Source organism: Etheostoma cragini, chromosome 13 (genome assembly GCF_013103735.1).
Source record: "Etheostoma cragini isolate CJK2018 chromosome 13, CSU_Ecrag_1.0, whole genome shotgun sequence".
NCBI lineage: Eukaryota > Metazoa > Chordata > Actinopteri > Perciformes > Percidae > Etheostoma > Etheostoma cragini.
In genome coordinates, this window is record NC_048419.1 from 349,866 (window position 1) to 368,907 (window position 19,042).

At 43.7% G+C, this 19,042-nt stretch overlaps 1 protein-coding gene across 1 annotated transcript in view; it reads right to left on the reverse strand.

Moving 5' to 3' along the window:
• auts2a (activator of transcription and developmental regulator AUTS2 a) overlaps window positions 1–19,042 on the reverse strand; it is a 288,031-nt gene that overhangs the window by 93,497 nt on the left and 175,492 nt on the right. The window contains exon 5 of the mRNA XM_034890751.1: window positions 4,108–4,137. Coding sequence (XP_034746642.1) covers window positions 4,108–4,137 — 30 coding nt within the window. The remainder of the gene's footprint in view (window positions 1–4,107; window positions 4,138–19,042) is intronic.

Sequence of the window (19,042 nt, forward strand, 5' to 3'; positions counted from 1 at the left end):
TGGAAAAAGGCTGCAATGAAACAAAGAGTGAAAAATTTAAAGGGGTCTGAATACTTTCCGTACCCACTGTATATAAAAAGGCCAGTCGCAAAGGGAAAGAGAAATAAAAAAAAAGCAATAAAGCGATAAAGTCTTGCAGATTACAGCACAGAGTCATTGTCTTCACAAAAGGCCTGAGTAACATGACTGATGAACAGTTAAGCTGGAGAAAGCACTTGAGCACTAGCAGATATTCATACTAAACTGTTTGACTGGCAGTTTCAAGGTGCCACTTAGTAGCAAAAAAATCACTTAAGCATTAGCAAGTCCAGACAGAGCGAGTACCTGAGTGCTCTTGACAATATTACAAAGACTGCTAAGACGAGGTTCAGACTGTCAGATTCTAAGCAGACAAAAATTATTGTTTAGAGAATGTTCAGTGCATACATTTTTGAAAAGTAAAAATAAAAAGGCCGGGTTGCATCGTCTGTACATTCAGAAAGTATTTTTCTGAACAGGTGTTACTTAGCTGGATCATACACATGTTGAGGCTAGGGGGATGTTTCATATCCCCTCCTAAAAGATCTTACATGGTGGAAAACCTGTTGGTTTCAAATACACCATGAAATGAGGCAATGTTAACGGGGCTTTGGTGGATGCACATGTGGGACACCTGAGGCTATGGCGCCCTTTTCCGCGTGTCCTGCCAGTAGAGCAGAGCATCCTAACTGGGAACAAGCTGCTCCAAATAACAGGCCGGCCCGGTTTAGACTTAAGAAAAATGACCACCTGATCCTGCCTGATCCACCTAAATGGATGAATACAAGAGCAAAGTTTGCTGACTGTCTGGGTTTCAGGAGAGGAAGATAGGCTAAGCCACATGACAGCAACAGACAAACCTGGACAATCCTCGCCAGTAAAAGCTGTGAGAGATCTTTGGCCCCTCAGCAGGTGTGTTTTCTTGTTGCATCCTACTACATCCAACTGGCCCAGAGTACAGTATAGGATGGAAAGAAGGCAAATCCTGCCCTTTCAACATTTATTACAACATAATACAAATGAGCAGTAAACAGTTAGGCACAAAAACATGAATGCCATTTTTTTGTGCAGATGAAATGGATTGGAAATGGAAATGGAATCTGACATGTAGCAACATGCACTCAATCAGACACACTGTCAACCACATTGAATACTGGAAACACATGCAAAAGTATTTCTGTCATATTGTCAAAGTATAGCCCTCCTTCAAAGTAGACAAATTCACCTATCCCTTCTCATTATCTGAGTTCTGATTGGACTGCTTGATCCTGGCAGAGAGAAAGGAAGACCAGTGGTAATGGGGGCCTTAGCACAGATGCTAATGATAACACATAAGAGCTAATAATACCAGTGTTGTGTGACAAGTGACTGCAGTAAGCCTGCCTCCTACCTGTCTCACACTATGCCATTAACAGGTCCATCCTACAGGTCACTTTATAATGAGCAAATGCTCTGAGACTTTTCTCACACACCCACCACACACATCACACACACACACACACACACACACACACATGCACACACACAGACGGATTTAGTGCACAAATAGTTTGAGATGCGAATAGCTGTCTCTTATCAGTGTCTGGCAGCTCCGCCGACACGGCAGAGGCCTTCTACACCAGGCAGAACATGATTTCTCCTGGGAAAACTTTTTCCATTTCCTGTTTTGAAAGGGAAACTAAATAAGCCACACTGGTCCTCATCTGAATACATTTGACCCATTAAAAACAACCGTGCACCCCCGCCCTTTTCCCTGCTGCGGTGTTAAAGTAGACCGTGTCGCCCACGGAATGCAAATGACAACAGTGGCAGTGGGCCTAGCGTGCCCGGCGCTGGCAGGTGCAGATAGTGGCAGAGTTGACGTGGACTGAGGAGGGGCTAAAAGGGTTGAGTGGGAGCTCCAATTAGTCCCTCACATTGAGGAAAAACACATGAGTCAGCCCCTGTCATAGGGATCCCTTCTTTACTAATTCACTCCTCTGTTACTTTAACACACAATTACTCAATGACAGGAAGGTGTAGTCGGAGCTGTTCATCAGGAGCGTAACGTGAGCCAGGGTGAATTAATACAGTCACTGGGGGGATTACAGCTTACCGTGCTCTCTCTCTCTTCTTGAAACAAAAAGGAATTGCCACCAAGACAGGAGCAATTTAAATCGACAACACTGAGTAATGGCTCAATTTGCTGCACAGTCTAAACACCACAAGCAAATGGCATTACTAAATCATGAGAGTGGATCTAGATCTCTGGTTAGAAGTTGTTGGATGATAATGCTGCTCTTAGAATCTATGAGGTACCCTCAAACACTGAATAGCTGAATATTTTAAACGGAGCTGCACCGAATACTTAAAACAGACGGGTAGGTACTTACAAGCACTTGGATATAACAATGACCACATGTGGAAGCCATTGTTAAAACGGTACAGCAATGTAGGTATACAGAATGCCATGATGTCTGACACATCTATTTTTTTTCTCCATTTCCATAGCTATCTAGTTTTAGAGTAATTTGATCTTGCTAATAGAAAAAGATTTGATAGCCTTGTTGTAGTGACACCAAGTAACAGGGGTGAATCAGGCTTAACTAGACATCGTCAAGAGAAAACGACAATAATGGACGCAGTTTTAGCTAAGCCAAGACTATTCATTCACTATGTCACCTGGGAATGTTGCTCCGCTCTCTTTAGCTTTTTAACCTTGTTTATCCTTTTGTATTAATTTATAGTATTTGCCCACTTACACTCCCAAGTTGTAGATGTTAAGCAATTACCACTGTGTCATTTTGACATGCTTATGACCATGTGTCTTTAAAACTCATTTTTTCATTGGCCTGAAATCTGGTGTGTTATTTCAGCGTCCCAAGATCACAAGAACGAGAAATATAGACTGAATCTCACGCTCATGCTGTCCTTGGGTCAAACTGACCCGTTTTAGTTAATTGTTGTTTTTTTTGTCCACAAAAAATTGGCCATCAACATAAGCGTTACATTCAAAATATTAAAAAAAACAAAGAAAACCCCCCCCAAAACATTTTAAAAAAAAGCACCCACAACATTGGAAAAGTGGCAAAAATTACGGAAAAAGCCAGTATAATGTTAAAAAGTGACCAAAACAGTTGACGGGCAGACAACACAAGGGTTAAACGGTTCCTTTACTTGCTTCCCTTGCGTCCCACCGAGGAAGCGTGGGAAAGATGGAGGAAACGACGCGAGGACAGAAACGAGGAAATGTGTTTCCGAGGGATGAGATGTCCTTTCCTCTGAAGCGTCACGTGAATCCGTGAGCTGTATGGTCGGCGTTAGCAACCCTTCCAGCTCCATCCTCAGGGCAGCAAGACGAGCTGAGAGACCCAGTAGGGCCAGAACTGCTTCCCGTTCAAACCAGGAGATATACAATAAGAGAACTGAACTTCAGCCCTGGGGGGGGACCTCACCTCACTTTTTAATCAGTAAACTACTGTACTGGGTATTGTTTGGGGTTAGCATTACAAGGCTAATTAGAATATTTCAATTGAAAACGTAATATTTTTTAAAATCTGTAAATCTGTTTGTTGGTGTCCGATTGAGTTTCCCTAAAGGTTTTGTTGATTTATTTTTGAAATATTGCAAAAAAAGTGAGAGAAGACCATAAACTTCTCAGTAAAAATATAAGACGGTATTACACCACAGGAAGATGCACTAGATCTAGACAGTTGTGTTACTTCTTATTAGCAAAACAGACAGATGGGTAAAAAGAGAGATGATAGATCGGTAGATCCATGTACAAACATAAGCACTGTACTTAATACTTTGATATACTACACAGGGCTAGGTTTAAGCACCCTCAGCCCTGGCTGTCCCAGCACTCTCATTTCAATCCCAAAAACCCAGAACAGTTCGATTTAGATTTTCACATCATTAAGTCATTTTTAATTAATGCACAGCTAATTAAGGCTTTCTCATAGTTATTAACAGGATGTTTAATTCTAATTACTTGAAATTCTCCACTTTAAAAGGTAGTTTAACATTTGAATTTTATTGACACCTGATAAAGGATGCCTGAAATGATCCAAGCACATTTAGTAGATTATAAAGATCCCAGGGACTTACCTTGTCGTCTTGGTCACTCTCTGTGTCACACTGCAAAAACAAAGAAAAAGAGTGTGTGAGTGCCATAATCTCATTTACTTTGCAAATGGCATACCTTATCATCTGTTTAATGACAAACTTATCACTCATATAGTCAGTGTCTGAAGATCATCAGATCACTTCCTTAGCTGCCACAAGCACCGGAAGGTGAACCAAAAAGCATTTGTTGCGAGCAGGCGTGCCCTTGTTAACGCTGAAACCTATGCTAACTCAGACAGAGCTGGACTCTCAGAACACCAACCGCCACTAGAATTAGAACTCCTGCTTGAGGCTGGGAATGGAGAAATGATGGGAAGAGGAAGGAAACTTTGTAATGGAGGGAGGAAAAAGTGGTTGGATTTCATTTTTTCTCTCCAATTTCAATTTCAAGGTCCACTTAATTCTTTATCAACTAATTAGTGTGATGCTGGGTGACTGGCGGCCCTCAACGTTGTGCATATGGCTGAGGTGCAGAGAAGCACTGGAGTCGGTAATGAAGAAGGCACTGGGGGGGAATATGGGCAGGGGTTGGCACAAAGTGTGTGTGTGTGTGTGTGTGTGTGTGTGTGTGTGTATATGTGTATATGTGTGTGTGTGTAGGCAGGGGGACGGGGAGCGCAGGGAGGGGTTGGTGGGTGTCGATTAAAGTAGGGAGGGAGTGAAGATGGGGGTGAAATGATTGACAGTCCAGGGATTGAGCAACAGAAGGCCGTTTTTTCTTTTGCTCTTTTTTTTCTTGCTTCCGTCACTTGTTTTTTGCTGATCTGGAGCCCTGCAGAGCTCAAAGGTAGCTGGCTGGGCTCGTGGCTGGTCTGTTTTTGAGGCTGGATGGTAAAAAAGGGCCTTTGCTCAGCAGGAGCATAGCATCCAATTTACAGGCCTGTCCCATGCGGCCCCAGGGGCCGCCCGCGGCACACTGCCATGATGGTCAGCTCCAGCAGCTCATAAATTATGCAGAGGCAATAAACGCACTGGGCAAACACTTCTCAGACATTTTCCTGCTCTCCATTTCTCTCCCACCGTCTTTCTCCACCACCCACAACATTCCATCCCCAGTTTAATACAGCCAGCAGCCCCATAGATTGTCAGCTGGAAGAATGAATAAGGGTAATGAAAGACAAGTGCAGATTCTGATTACACGTGAATGTCTGTGTAATGCAAAAAGCTGCACACTGTGTGCATTTATGCACATCCGTTCTAGCTTGTGAATAAATTGGTGTGTCTGCCATGTATCGCTCTCTCTCTCTTGCGGCCTCCCGCACAGCACTGACTGATGCAGCAGCAGACAAGATCTGATGAGCAGTATTAGCCATCTCGACTGCTTCCATGTATTCAGGCCTCTCAGAACGTGACAACTGTAATGCGACCGAGCACTCGTTAGCTGCTTCCCTGCCTATGCACACTACACACCCAGGAACACAGGCATGCAAGTGGTTCAAATAATGGACGTCATTTGAGTTTTTCCATTGTGTTGTGATCCATGAAAAAAAACTACCAGCCATTCTTTCTTGTGTTCCCCTTTTTTTCCTCCTCCTTTCCCTGTTTGCTGGTTGTGCAGCCAATTGCTTTGATTGCCAAGAAAGAAGCCGGCTGGAATGACTTGCCCTTGCTTGTGAAGCAAATGGAACATGCTAATGGAACTCATCGTATTACCCGATGCAAAAGTGCCATAGCTCATTACTTTAAGATAAAAGGATATCATTGTAGACGGCAAGCAGAATTGACTTTCTGTGCTGCAACTTGATGATGATTTAATCAACTGCTCTCTTTCACTTCTCATCCCTACGCCTGTCGCTTTTGCAGGTGCCACTAAGCGAGGCACTCACACGGCTAGTGGGGGAGAGAAAAGAAAAGAAATTGCTGTCATTATTTTTTTCTCGGAATAGAGGAATGCAAATTTCCCAGAGCGTCAAAGGGTGGGAAAAAGGGAAAACTTAATAAACTGGAAATACCTTTATAATGAGCAAAGTAAAAAATCCCGAGATCAGGCCTGACAGGCAAGGGCAGGCAATTTGATCGTCCTTACATTGCAGGCGCCACAGCTCCCTTGAACTTGCTGCTCAAGTATGGAGCAAAAAGTAACAAATAATAACATCTTTAAAAGATTAAAAACACATCTCAGGCATACAAACAAGTCAGAGCTGTCACTCACTGATAAGAGATCATAGTAAACTAATGCGTTGCCTCATGCATAAAGCAACCTGAGGCGGGGGAGAAGAATCCCTGCTGTCTGGAATTTCTTCCCTCCTTGTATTTCTACCTAACTCTTACATTGGAAACAGAGACGGAAAGCTAGAAAGTTTTGGCTTTGCACTTGTAAATATTATGAATTATTGTTACACCTCATCATTAATAATCGGTTATTGCTACTGATGGGTGAGCATACAAATCTGCAGAGCTATGGTTAACTTATGTCAAAAACACTTTATACCAATCCTGAGAGGCCATGTCAAATGAATAGACATATGCCAGAGGGTTTAAAATGATTAGATTATCCTAAAGAGAATAACACAACAACAATGGTGCTATTGAGATCAGTGGAGTAAGCGCCCTGACAGGCGGTAGGAAAGGGGGCTTATTTTAAGCAACATTCATGCACAATAAGGAAACCATTAGTCCTGGGAGGGGGCTGACAATGAAAAGTGATACTCTCTCCAGACCGACTGCTATTTACACAGGGCCAGCATTATACTGTACAGCTCGACCCCAGTGTTAAGTTTAAGTAACATAGGAATGTCAAACATTAGCATCGGCTCTAAGAGCTGTTGATGTTGGCCTGTATCCGGAGCACTTCTGATTGCCCCGCTGCTCTCACGCGGGCCTCTCTTTTGGCTGAGTGCTCTTACACATTTCCCTGCGCTCAGTCCAAGCATCAAGCCTTTTGTTTATATTGGTCTGAAAGCAGAAGTAAATTATTCTTGTCCTAAATCCTCTCCAGCTGAGAGGCTCAATAAAAGGGGAACATAAGGAGCCATGGCTGAATGCTAAATGCTGCAGCTATGCTATCGTTCATAGCAGCGGGGCTCAACAAAGTCTCCTGCTCGAGCTACCCACAGAAATATGTTTGTACTGACCACATCACACAGAGATGCGTGCGAGGCAGTAGGCCATGTTCCCTTTTCCTACTTAACCTTTTGGAAATCCCCTGGTCCACAAATACTAACAGATGTTAAGTCAATCAAGAAACAAATGGCATGCATAACTGATCATTCTGAAGGCAAACAGTGTGTGTAACAGGCTTATTATAATTGTGTACGTCTCCCGTGTTACAAGTTGTCTCTAATCTAATCTTTTCTAAAATGGCATCTCATTGAGTCTGGATCTGTGATGGATGCGTATGGTCACCCCTAAGACTGACATTAGCTTCAGGTTCTGCTGGTTTCTATCCCCGACCTAGAATTAATTATGGTTAATATGGGCTTCATTAAAGCGCCCGAGTTGCACAGGAGGATACTGTCTGTTTATCAGCATGAGCCAGGTTGTCCTGCAGGATGGCTGAAGTGGTTAAAGCCTGCCAACCTGCCTGCATGCCCGGGAGCTGGAAAGACAGCATGAAGGATGGCCGCCATTGCCAGGGTCAGCTATGACAGTGCCAATGTGATGTGCTGTCGTCCCCCTCCCTACAGCTCCTTCCTGATATAGCTGTGTGTCCTGATGGTTTTCTGATGCAAACAGTCACATGGCAAAATGGTTTTCTCCCCTCCCGCCGTATCCTCCTCCATCTGCTGCTGGGCCTGGGTGCCGCCGACTGCCCGCCTGTCACAGCGTGTGTGGAAATTAGCTGGGGAGGAGGTGCTCGCTTGTGCTAATTACATTTTAATCATTGGAAATGTGTTGGCAAATCAAGCCTTGATTGCCATCTTGGAGCCCAGTGCTTTTCTCCACAGGTTGGGAATGGGGGTGGGGGTTTGTGGGGCTAGAATGTGGCTAAGCCCAGACACGGCAAAGTGACGCCTCACTTTCCACCACAACTTGATATGGCGGCATGCCTGGCCTCCCACTGGGTAGGGGCTGTGCCACATTATTCATGGGGAATGGAGGAAGACCGGCATGGCAAAATGGGGATCTGTCCCATGCTTATTCTCAAATCCCCCACTCACACCTCCCGCACCCCCCTCTCTTTCTCACCCACACATTACACAGTCTGCCAGTCGCACCACTGTGGATTGAGGAACAACAAATAGAGCCGGGCAGGAGGAGACTGATGAGCTCAGGGTTTGCTACACAGCACCTGCACCGGCGCACAAAGCTGGAGCAGCAGGCCTCGTCGCAATATGCTCAAAAATTACTTTCCTTTAAAACAGAAAGAAGACAAAGAAAGAGAAACATACTTGGCTACATCAAATTTGTACTTTCTCAGAAAACAATAATCTTAAGGTTGTCAACCTTGTTGTTGTATGGTTGATGACTGGAGATGCAGCTATCGTCCAGTTTGTTGCGCTGTACAAGACACACCAACATGGCCATTATGTTCAACCGCCGGCTTCATGCAGCTCCTTCACCCGTTGAGACTTGTGATATTAATGATGATGTGGCCAGAACAGACCTTCTGTTACAAAGCCCCTTTTCCTTGCTCAGTGTTAACCACTGCTACACTACAGACTGGCACTGTTTTTTTGGTTCATTACGAGTGTGAATCAAAATACACATACGCCCAAACGTACGCTGTGATCAAGTGTTTTCACACCGTAGTGAACCTCAAATAAACTAGAAATGGGACCAGCAGAAACACACTCCATAAATATCCATACTGTAAAAGTACAGTTAACGTTCAGCGAGTGAAAGGGGAAATTCAACCTGGCGTGCCTGACTGGGAAAGATCATTAAAATAAGGAGTTCTAAGGCGATGACATAGAACATCTATATTCCACAGCATCTGCTTGATGTCGAACTGTCATATAAAAGTATGGTAGGAAAGAGTAGACCTAAATCAGAAGGAAAAGAAAACAGCACAGCCTGAGTGATTGAGACAGTCTATATAGTACCATAAGGCAAACGCCTCCTTCATTAGCCAAGAATGTTTTGTCAGGGAGGACCAGACGTCTGTCTGGACTAATATAATCAGGACTGATCCACATGTGTAACACTGGCCAAATGCAGCAGGCCAACATCTGAATGCAATTTCCTTTCAAATGTAAAACTTTATCCAGTAGATATTCAATTTGACCGCAGACTCTGGAACCCACTCACTGGGGCAGGGGAGCTGAAGGAGGGAAGATGGTGGAAGAGGGCAGAAAAATGAAGCCTTCCATAAAATAATAACAACTTTATAGTCTTTGACCCCTGTTTTAATACTCTGGAGTACATTCTTCTTATGTTTTATTTCAGAGGGCTGTGCCAAAGCTTACTAAAAGAATATTTGAGAAATGTGTCAAAACCTGACTCTTATTACCTTATATACCTACTCTTATTACGGATTCCATATTGCTAAATCTCTAATGGTTTACATTATTATAGCACCAATAAAGTCACATCAGAGAGTTGTCTGTGCAATATCGGAAAAATTACTCCATATTGAGGTGTGAGCACAGAAAGTGACAAAAAAAACCATCTGAAATGCAGATACAGTGAGGAAAATAAGTACTTGAACACCCTGCTATTTTGCAAGTTCTCCCACAAAATCATGGAGGGGTCTGAAATTCTCATCGTAGGTGGATTTCCAATGGGAGAGACATAGTCTAAAAAAACAAATCCAGCAATCACAACGTATGATTTTTTAACTATTTATTTGTATGATACAGCTGCAAATAAATATGTGAACACCTGAGAAAATCAATGTTAATATTTAGTACAGTAGCCTTTGTTTGCAATTCCAGAGGCCAAACGTTTCCTGTAGTTTTTCACCAGGTTTGACACACTGCAGAAGGGATTTTGGCCCACTCCTCCACACAGATCTTCTCTAGACCAGTCAGGTTTCTGGGCTGTCGCTGAGAAACACAGAGTTTGAGCTCCCTCCAAAGATTCTCTATTGGGTTTAGGTCTGGAGACTGGCTAGGCCACGCCAGAACCTTGATCTGCTTCTTCCAGAGCAGATCAACCTTTTTTTTTGGTTATGTGCCCAGTGGACATGCACCTACGACGACAATTTCAGACCCTCCACGATTTCTAAGTGGGAGAACTTGCAAAATAGCAGGGTGTTCAAATACTTATTTTCCTCACTGTGTGTGTATATATATATATATATATATATATATATATATATATATATATATATATATTGGTCAGCTCTAGTATTATTTGTGACATTCATAGCTTGCATGTTCTTGAATGTATGCATAACTACAGGCAGCAACACTGTTGTCAAGAGATATAAACCTCATCTGCTTCCCTCAACTCCCACTTGCAGCCCCCCCCCTCCCTCCCTCCACACTGACTCATAGCTGAGGGGGGAGAAAAACATCAGGATTAGGTTCTGTGCCTCTAATCACTTAACTCCTCACACCTGATGGCACACTATTAACTTTGACTGTCTCCAGTGACCCTGTGGGTCGTTGCCCATCACATCAAGTTTTTATTAGGGAATTTTCCTCATCATTAGCCATGGCCTGGAAACGAGCCATTAATATTCATAGTGGCAAACCAAAATGAGGTCCCACTGATTTTCCATCATCCAAGCTATCTGCGCAGCTGCCGCCGTTAACAATCACCCTGGCACTGTGCATTTGCCACGTATCATTATGGGGCTCCATAAAGCTCTCTCTCTGGGTCTGCCATGATGGGAAGGAAAGCAAGGTGGAGGAGGAGGAGGAGGAGAAAAGTGTGAGTCTTGCAGCCAGCCGATGCCCTTCTGAAAAAACCTGCCCAGCTCTGCCAACAATCTGCCTGGAAGTCTCATGCATAAAGGCCAGCACTGTCAATGCTAACAACCCCTGCAAGCTCTGCCAGGGACACAGCTGAGATACCGAGTTCCTTCAGTGCTCTCATTTCAGAGCACGCGTTGTTCATCAGTCTGTGATAGCAGCTAAGAATGCATCGCTTTGGAAAGGTTTAAAATCACTTCCACAAGAATTCTCATTTACATAGCAATACATCCTGAAAGAAATACAATGTTTAGATTTTCCAGGAGTTCTTTCTGATATCTCTTCAAAGTAAGACGCATTAACTCTGCAAGATATCACAACCCCAGGAGTCTGACTAAACCTGTCCCATAGATCCAAAATGGCTACCTGTGCTTCCACAGATTGCAGCTTGTCATCAAAACGATGCACCCAGCTCGAGGCTCTGCTTCTCTGTTACCAGAGGAGGCTCTGGCTGCCAGCGAGAGCAGGCGCTCAGGCTCCACACGGTGTGTGTGTGTGTGTGTGTGTGTGTATGTGTGTGTGTGTGTGTGTGTGTGTGTGTGTGTGTGTACAGGCCTGATAATGTGCCTCAGAGCAACAATGTCCCAGGCATCTCCTGCTGATAATACTCTCTCTTCGCTACTCACCCGAGCTGAGACTAGCTTTCCCGGATGCAAGGGAAGGCCTCCTATGTGTCATGGGTGGGAGCAGAAATTAAGAGGCAACACCCTGACAGGTAGACCTAAACGTCCCCCTTTTGCTCTTACGCTCAGCCACGTCCCACGGATGGGAGGTCAGTCCTCCTCACTGAATTCAAAATAAATATGATAACTGCACATCAATAATGAGAGCTAATATGTGAGAGTCAGTCTGGCAGGTCATTTAGTTTACATATTATATTTCTGGTGTATGCCGGAAGTTATTCGTGGGACTTAAAATTATGTCTTGATTTTATAAACAGATTGCAAATTCAACAACTTTCAGTAGAATGAGGACACAAGGTGAGACACCAAAACAGATGCAGCTGCTTCAGCACGGTCTTCCAAATAATTAGAGCTGCGGTGACAAAAACACTTTGTTATTCTCTTACTATGATTTGCTAGCTGTCCCAGTGTACATCTGAGTTGCCTCATTATACAGAAAGTAGTCAAATAAAAGCCGACACCGCACACTCCTGTCAGGATTCTGTCTACCACACAGGCAAACAAGCGCAGATGAATAAACATTAGCTGTTGTTGAGGGTTGGTCTTTGAGCCGCGAGGCTCACAAAGATCCGCTTTGTACAATATAAAAATATTTAATTTGAAAGACTGATGCAAGGCAAAATGAAATTAAAAGGAACCAATGCTAACTGCTAAAACAAATTACTTGCAGCGCGCTAAATTACATTTGCTCCTCCATCAGCGAGATCAAACGAGCCTAGTTTGACTTCCCTGCGCTAATGATTTCCTGCACTCACCTCCTTTTTCATCCCAGGGGGGTTAATAAACACTCAGTCTGTTTTTTGTGTTTGTTTGTTTGGTTTATTTATACATTTCCCAGCTCTACGTCTCGTCTCGCTCCCTCCCTCTCTCGTACACTTTGCCCACGCCGGTGGCAGACTGGGTGAATTAGTGGGATCTAATGTAATCCCTGGGACAGCGGCTTCTGAAAAACGTGCTCAATTAAAGCAGGATGAGCCCAGTGGGAGCGTCCCTGGTGGAGCGTGGGGTGACTGACGCAGCCCTTTGGTTGGGATTAATTAGCATGCTAAGTGGTAAAGCATGATAGCAGGCTGAAAGCCACGGACCAGCCATCTGACATCCACCACCTCCCACAATACCAGCAGTAGAGTCACGGTTCCAACCAACCCGGCTGCCCCCCCGCCCCCACCAGCCCTTAAAGCCTGATTTAACCTCCTGACAAAGGCATACAGGCAGCAAAATCTTAGTTTATTTTGAAGATAAAGGAACTAAAAGTGTGCTACCTGTATTCCGTTGTCAGGAGGTTAAATCAGGCTTTAAGGGCCAGTGGGGGGGGGGGGGGGGGGGGGGGGGGCTGGACTGGTTGGAACCGTGACTGTACTGCTGGTATTGTCACAGATATGGACTGAAGCCGGAGACTAGGGGACTAAGAATGGTTGGTGAAGAGCATCCAGCTCAGAACACGCCACCACTTTGTCTGGATGTTTTTGCAGGCTCCAATCAACTTGCTTTTCAGCAGTAAACAGCCTGTCTATGAATGGGACCAAATATCAATACTGCACTATATCGTTCTTTGTGTGATATGATAATCGGGTGCCAAATACAAATGTTTTAATGAATAAAATGAGGTGCTTTAAATAGATTTCCCTGCTCCCAGCGTTGCTACTTAATGGCTCCTTAAGGTGGCGCTCAACAAAGGAATGAGGAAAGTACGAACATAGGTAACTAGCCAAGGGGAGGTGTTCAACGGGATGAGGACAGCAGTTTGAGGAGAATAACAGACGCCCCAGCCACATCTGGACCCATAGTTGATATAACTGTGCTGTTTTCTAACAGTTTGGGCTTACAGTAAATAAAGAGTGAAAACTTGCACTTAACCGTTTTACTGGCATTTTGCATTCATAGTTAAACCAATATTGTGATGTATCATTATGGGATTGTCTAGCAATATAGTCATTAACGCAGAATTGATGTATTGTGATATCGGTCTTGTGAGCCACGTATGTTTGTATCATGTATCGTATCGTATTCCCACCCATAGTCAACAGCCCGGATCGTACCACATCATCACCCCATCGCATAGCTGAAGGACAGAAGAGTTGACCGAAGAGAAGTGAAACTAAAAGAATACTCCTTGAAACCATTAGCAGTATGCAAACATGGGGTCAAACTGGGAGTGAGTAAGTGGAGCTGTGCTCTCACACACTTTCAAGACCTAACTAACAAACTAATGTTTTGCAGTGCTTCATGTGTTTTCCGTTTAATTTCTGCATGGCACAACACCACAGAGCTCAGGCCCCAAGGCTCTGCGCTTATATTGACTGCCCCAGCAGGGGGGGGGACGACTTCAGATCAATCTGGGTCAACCAGTAAAATGTGAACGCAACCAAAATGGCAACATCTGCATTAAATTCACAAATCTGATTTTGTCAAAGGTTCTTCTCTTAGCTGGAATAATGTCTACATTGTGTACAGCAATGCCAACACGTACACAAATATCTGACAACAAAGTATTCTTTACAGGGGTGTATATTTGTGCCGAGCATCATTCTACGTCATGGTCCTGTGCACGCAGCTGCATGTACATGGATGCACGTCATGCGGAAGTTCACAAGCGCAAGCTACACCAGCAAACCTTTAGCCATCCGCCGTTAGCAACATGTGCTGAGGTTGGCACAACACGCTGACTGGTGTGCAAGTCAGTCACATTATGGCGAGCACAAATTAAACACTGGAAGACCCAGTCAACTACAACAGCAACACAGAGAGAGAGAGAGAGAGAGAGAGAGAGAGAGAGAGAGAGAGAGAGAGCTGTATATGAGACAAGGACGTTGTTTCAGCGTTGCTCCACCGTTGTAGGGTCTGTGAATAGAAACACATCCAACATGCTAATGCACATCCTAATTTTTTGCCAATGCATTTTTTTTACATTGCTCTGTAGCTGAAATGTCAGGTTCAGCTAATCCAACTAAAATGCTTAGTGAATTACTGGATAGGGTTCTGTAGAGCTTAACCAGAGAACAACTCAGCTAATCATTATCAGTGACAGGAGAAAAGCCTCAATCCATGTAAAGTTGAAAGAGTCTGAGCACACCGCTTTTTGGAGATGGTGTCCTGTCAGTGAGCGAGGGTCAGCTGTCATGTGGTGTACTGGTGTGTTTCCAGGCCACTGGTTACTACTCCCCTCGTGTGTTGTTATAGTGTCTCTGAATAAGTGATCGTGCTCCAATAAAAACTGACCTAGCCTTAGCTCCACTCAAGAGCTTTCAAGCCAACTAAGCACACAATATCCCACATAGTTTATGACAACTCCTCTCTTGGCTTTCTTACAGCCCAACGACACCGGGAAGGAGAGAGGGAGAGAAAATCGCTGGAGTGTTTTGTCAGCCGTAATTACTCTCCAATTATATGGTCAAAATATGGCATTACAGGGCACTTTGTTGTCCAGGCAGGCTGGCTTTGATCAAGTTGTGGCAGAATGTGTTTCACATTAGAGGCCCCACAATGATGTATGTTTCCTGTCACGACAAGGATAACAGTGAGGTCAGCTAGCAGCCCCCCCCTCCCCTGCTGGGAGCAATAGCAGTACCACATCCATCCTGATGCATACTCTGCTCCTCTCCAGCAAGTGGGTAAAAGGATGTTGTGGAAGGGAGAAACAAAGCATGAAAAGAACAGAGAGTAGAGAAGTGGGTGACTCACGGAAATGGTAAAAAATATAGAGATAACCTATAATAAATGCAAACCATGCTTTTTGCCACAGGTCATAACTATCATCTTCACCTGTTCAGTTAGCCTGGAAAAAACCAAGAGGACACAGCTTGACTGTTCAAAAAAGGCAAACATAGGGGTGACAGGAAAAAGTTACATTTGCTCGACCTAAAGTATAGCTAGCTTTTTTGGTTTTTCTCAATGCGCTGTACAAATAAAGCTGCCTTGCCTTCAGTAAACCTTTACAGGTCCACAAGTGGCCTAATCTCCTCCGCATACATTTAAACAAAGTATATTTTTTAGAGTAGTGTGAGTGCAGGATATGTTAAACGTGATGTTATCTCTGTGGGTAATGTCATGGTGGAAGTGAACCCAGCAGTTAGCTTCAGTGGTGTGAAGATGATGGACCATTCAGCACTTCATCACGCCGCCAAGCTAAGAGACTGCTGCACTGGAGCCCTGCAGCTGACATTATGTATTAACACTGAGTGTTCAAGGAAAATTACAATGACTTTGAAAGTGCTCATTTTCATCCAACACATTCTCTCTTGGGTTGGCAGTGCTCTGACACAACCCACTTATCAAAGACGCCCATGTGGGTAAAGAAAAACATTTTACTACAGCATCTCCGGGCTGAGCTGAGCAGAGCTTGCCAGACTCTTGCTGGTCATCTGCTGAGGGCCAGTGAGAGCCCTTCCTGAGGGATATCAGTGGCATCCCAGGCCAGGCATGGCATGTGCTCTCTCCAAGACCCCCCCCAGGCCCTGCTGCATGCTGGCCTACGCTGCGGACACCGCCATCTGTGCTGCGGCCCGACGGTAAGTTGGCAAACGAGGTAGCACAAGCAGCCCTCCCCTAATTTGGGCCGTCGGCCCAGGGGTTGGAGGAGGAGGGTGGCTGTGGTGCGGTGAGGGATGCTCCCTGGTGTTTCAGAGAGCCACTCCATAACACTTTTCTCATGAGCGCTCCTCCGGAGGGCTGCTGGAACGTCTCAGAGCCATCTGGGGAGAAGTGGAGCGTGGCAGGGAGCAGCTGGACGCTTACAGCTGCTATTTAAGCCCTGGCAGCAGAGCTCCACACAGTCAGTCACAAGGAAATACAGGAAGCACAGCAGAATCCAGCAGAGGAGAGCTCACACAACACAGTAATCCGGCTCCACTCTCCTGACATGCATTTGTTCTGTCCTTTCTCACTAAATTACAGAGAAACAAAAGTTGCAAATAATTCTGCTAGTGAGAACATATTTGGTACAGCCCAATGGTGGTGGCCAAAAACTGTTGTTGCGGAAGACAATACAGGTATTTCCAATTAAAGTCAGAAAAATACATAAAAATGTCAGATTTTACATTTACAGAAGTTGAACTTGAAGAAATTGGATATGTATTATATTTAATACAACTATAAAAGGCACTGTCATAGCACTTTCTAAGGTACGTCAAGAAAACAGTGGTATCTGGATCAAACCAGGTGAGGAGCGGTCTTAAGACAAAGGACCAGAAATAACTTTTAAAGCTGGGAACTGAGAGGCCACCATCCTCTCTCCTCCTGATACCGCCGATTGTTATTCACGCCAGTAGCCAGCAGGAGAGGAGAAAGGTAGCATGGAGCTCACAAAATGATTTCTGGGTAATACATTCTCATTTTAACTACAGAGATACAGGCTTGAATAGACATGGGGAGACCCATCCATCTTTTCATATCTTTCAAAATGTTGTTCGGAGCAGCAGAATAGTTATGTTTAATAATCTGGTTTAAGCAGCGGAAGACGACAATGCCTAAATGTCTAAACTGCTTAACGATGGGGATGTCGGCAGAGATGGTTGAACCGCGGGCAGAATCATTTAAAGGAAGTAGTGCAGACTTTGACCAGTTCATTTTGAAGCCTGATAAGCTTTCTTACTCCTTGTATAATGATAGAAGGTGAGGAAGAAACAGAGGGGTTTTATAAGAAGACCAAAACATTGTCCGCAAAAAATGAGAGGTGATGCGGTGTATTTCAAATGCATATTGGTGACACCATAATCCATTGGCAAATGACTTGAGCCAGCGGCTCTAAGGAAATGACATATAGTCCAGGACCCAAGGGGCAGCCTTGGCGGGAGGAGAAACTGGAAATAAAGGAGGAGGAGGTGCGTCCGGGTAAGACTCCGGCTGAGGGAATAGAATACATATTTTTAATCATACTAGTGAAAGTTTTATCAAAGCCCATCACCTCAAAGAGTGACCATAAAAATGGTATATATCTATCTATCTATTTCTCTTAAGGGATACATTGTATATAAACTTGTTATGAGGAGAGTACAATTACAGAGCTAGAAGCATGTCATGGTATATTAAATTAAAGATTTGAAATGTGGTTTCTGGAGAAGTGTACATGAGTTGTTATCTCTTGGCAAACACAAGTGTGAACAGGGTCTAGTCAGATAACGTGAGGCAGGTCACATTACAATCTGGGAATTTGCCTCGGATACAGCAGCACTTTACTACAAGTAAACACTCGTTACTGAGTAGTTTAATGAAAGCAAATAGAGACGGGGGAGCTTGATGACTAACAGACTTCCTCCACACATATGCAGTCATCCAGAGTAAGGCTATACCTTTATTTTTGCAACTGTAAAGACCCTAAACATGTTATTCCAGTCCTTTCCAAGTAACCATCTTGAAGATTTTCATCAAAATGATTGTCTGTTAAATTTCTGATTAAGATAAAAATGGCCACTGAGTCAGTGGGCTGAATCAGTACTTATGTTATGATACGATGTTATTGTGATTTTAAACATATTGCAATATTCTTGGATATATTGCAATTTATTACTTTTCCAACTTAAAATTTTGTCTCCAAAGGAAAATGTTATGAACATCTGTTTTATCTAAAAAAAAAATACATAACTGCCTGTTTGTTCATCTCACTTCAATTCTATTGCTGTAAAATGTGATTGTCATGCAGACAAACTGACCAAATTCTCATGTGCAATTCACTTAATAAAATATTGATACTTGGCGTCTGCATATCGATACAGTATTGCCACAGAAAATATTGCGATACTATGCCGTATCGATTTCCCCCCCACTAGCAGTGTCTGTGGTAACATTCCCAGGAAAATTCACAGAGGCGATAGTAGAGAGGAAAGGTCGAGCTAACGCAACAGACCACTCACTTTTCCCATTTGCAAGTACGGCTCAGGTCCCTCTGGCCTAATGAACAAAAGAAGAAGGGATTGCTACAGACAATAAAACTTCTAAAACAAGGGTAAGTACACCAATGAAACATAAACTAAACACCTGCCGTATCCTTTTGTAACAGTAACACGTTTTCTGTAGAGCTGCCACGCATTCAGCCATCAATGAAATCATATAAACTTTATAGAGGAAATAAGGCAAACTCAAATAATGGCCCTGATAGGAATATTGACACTCACTGAGTTATCTGTAAAATTTATTAATGATGAATTTTCAATGTAAACTGCAAGTCTATGGCATATTACATCATATGTTTTGGACCATCTGCACAGATGACCACCGGGAAAATGCTTACTCATAAGAAGTTTAAGGAAAAACATCAAAAAGCTCAGAATAAAAGCACAATTAATGTTTTGAAAATATTGCAGCACTTATAGTTACAGTCTTCATTACTTTGACCAGGGCAGCATCTGGAGAGACTTACAGGCACATATACACACAAAGTGGACAAGCTCTCAGCCAGAGACAGGCACCAACAAACACACAGAAAAAGAAAGAACTGGA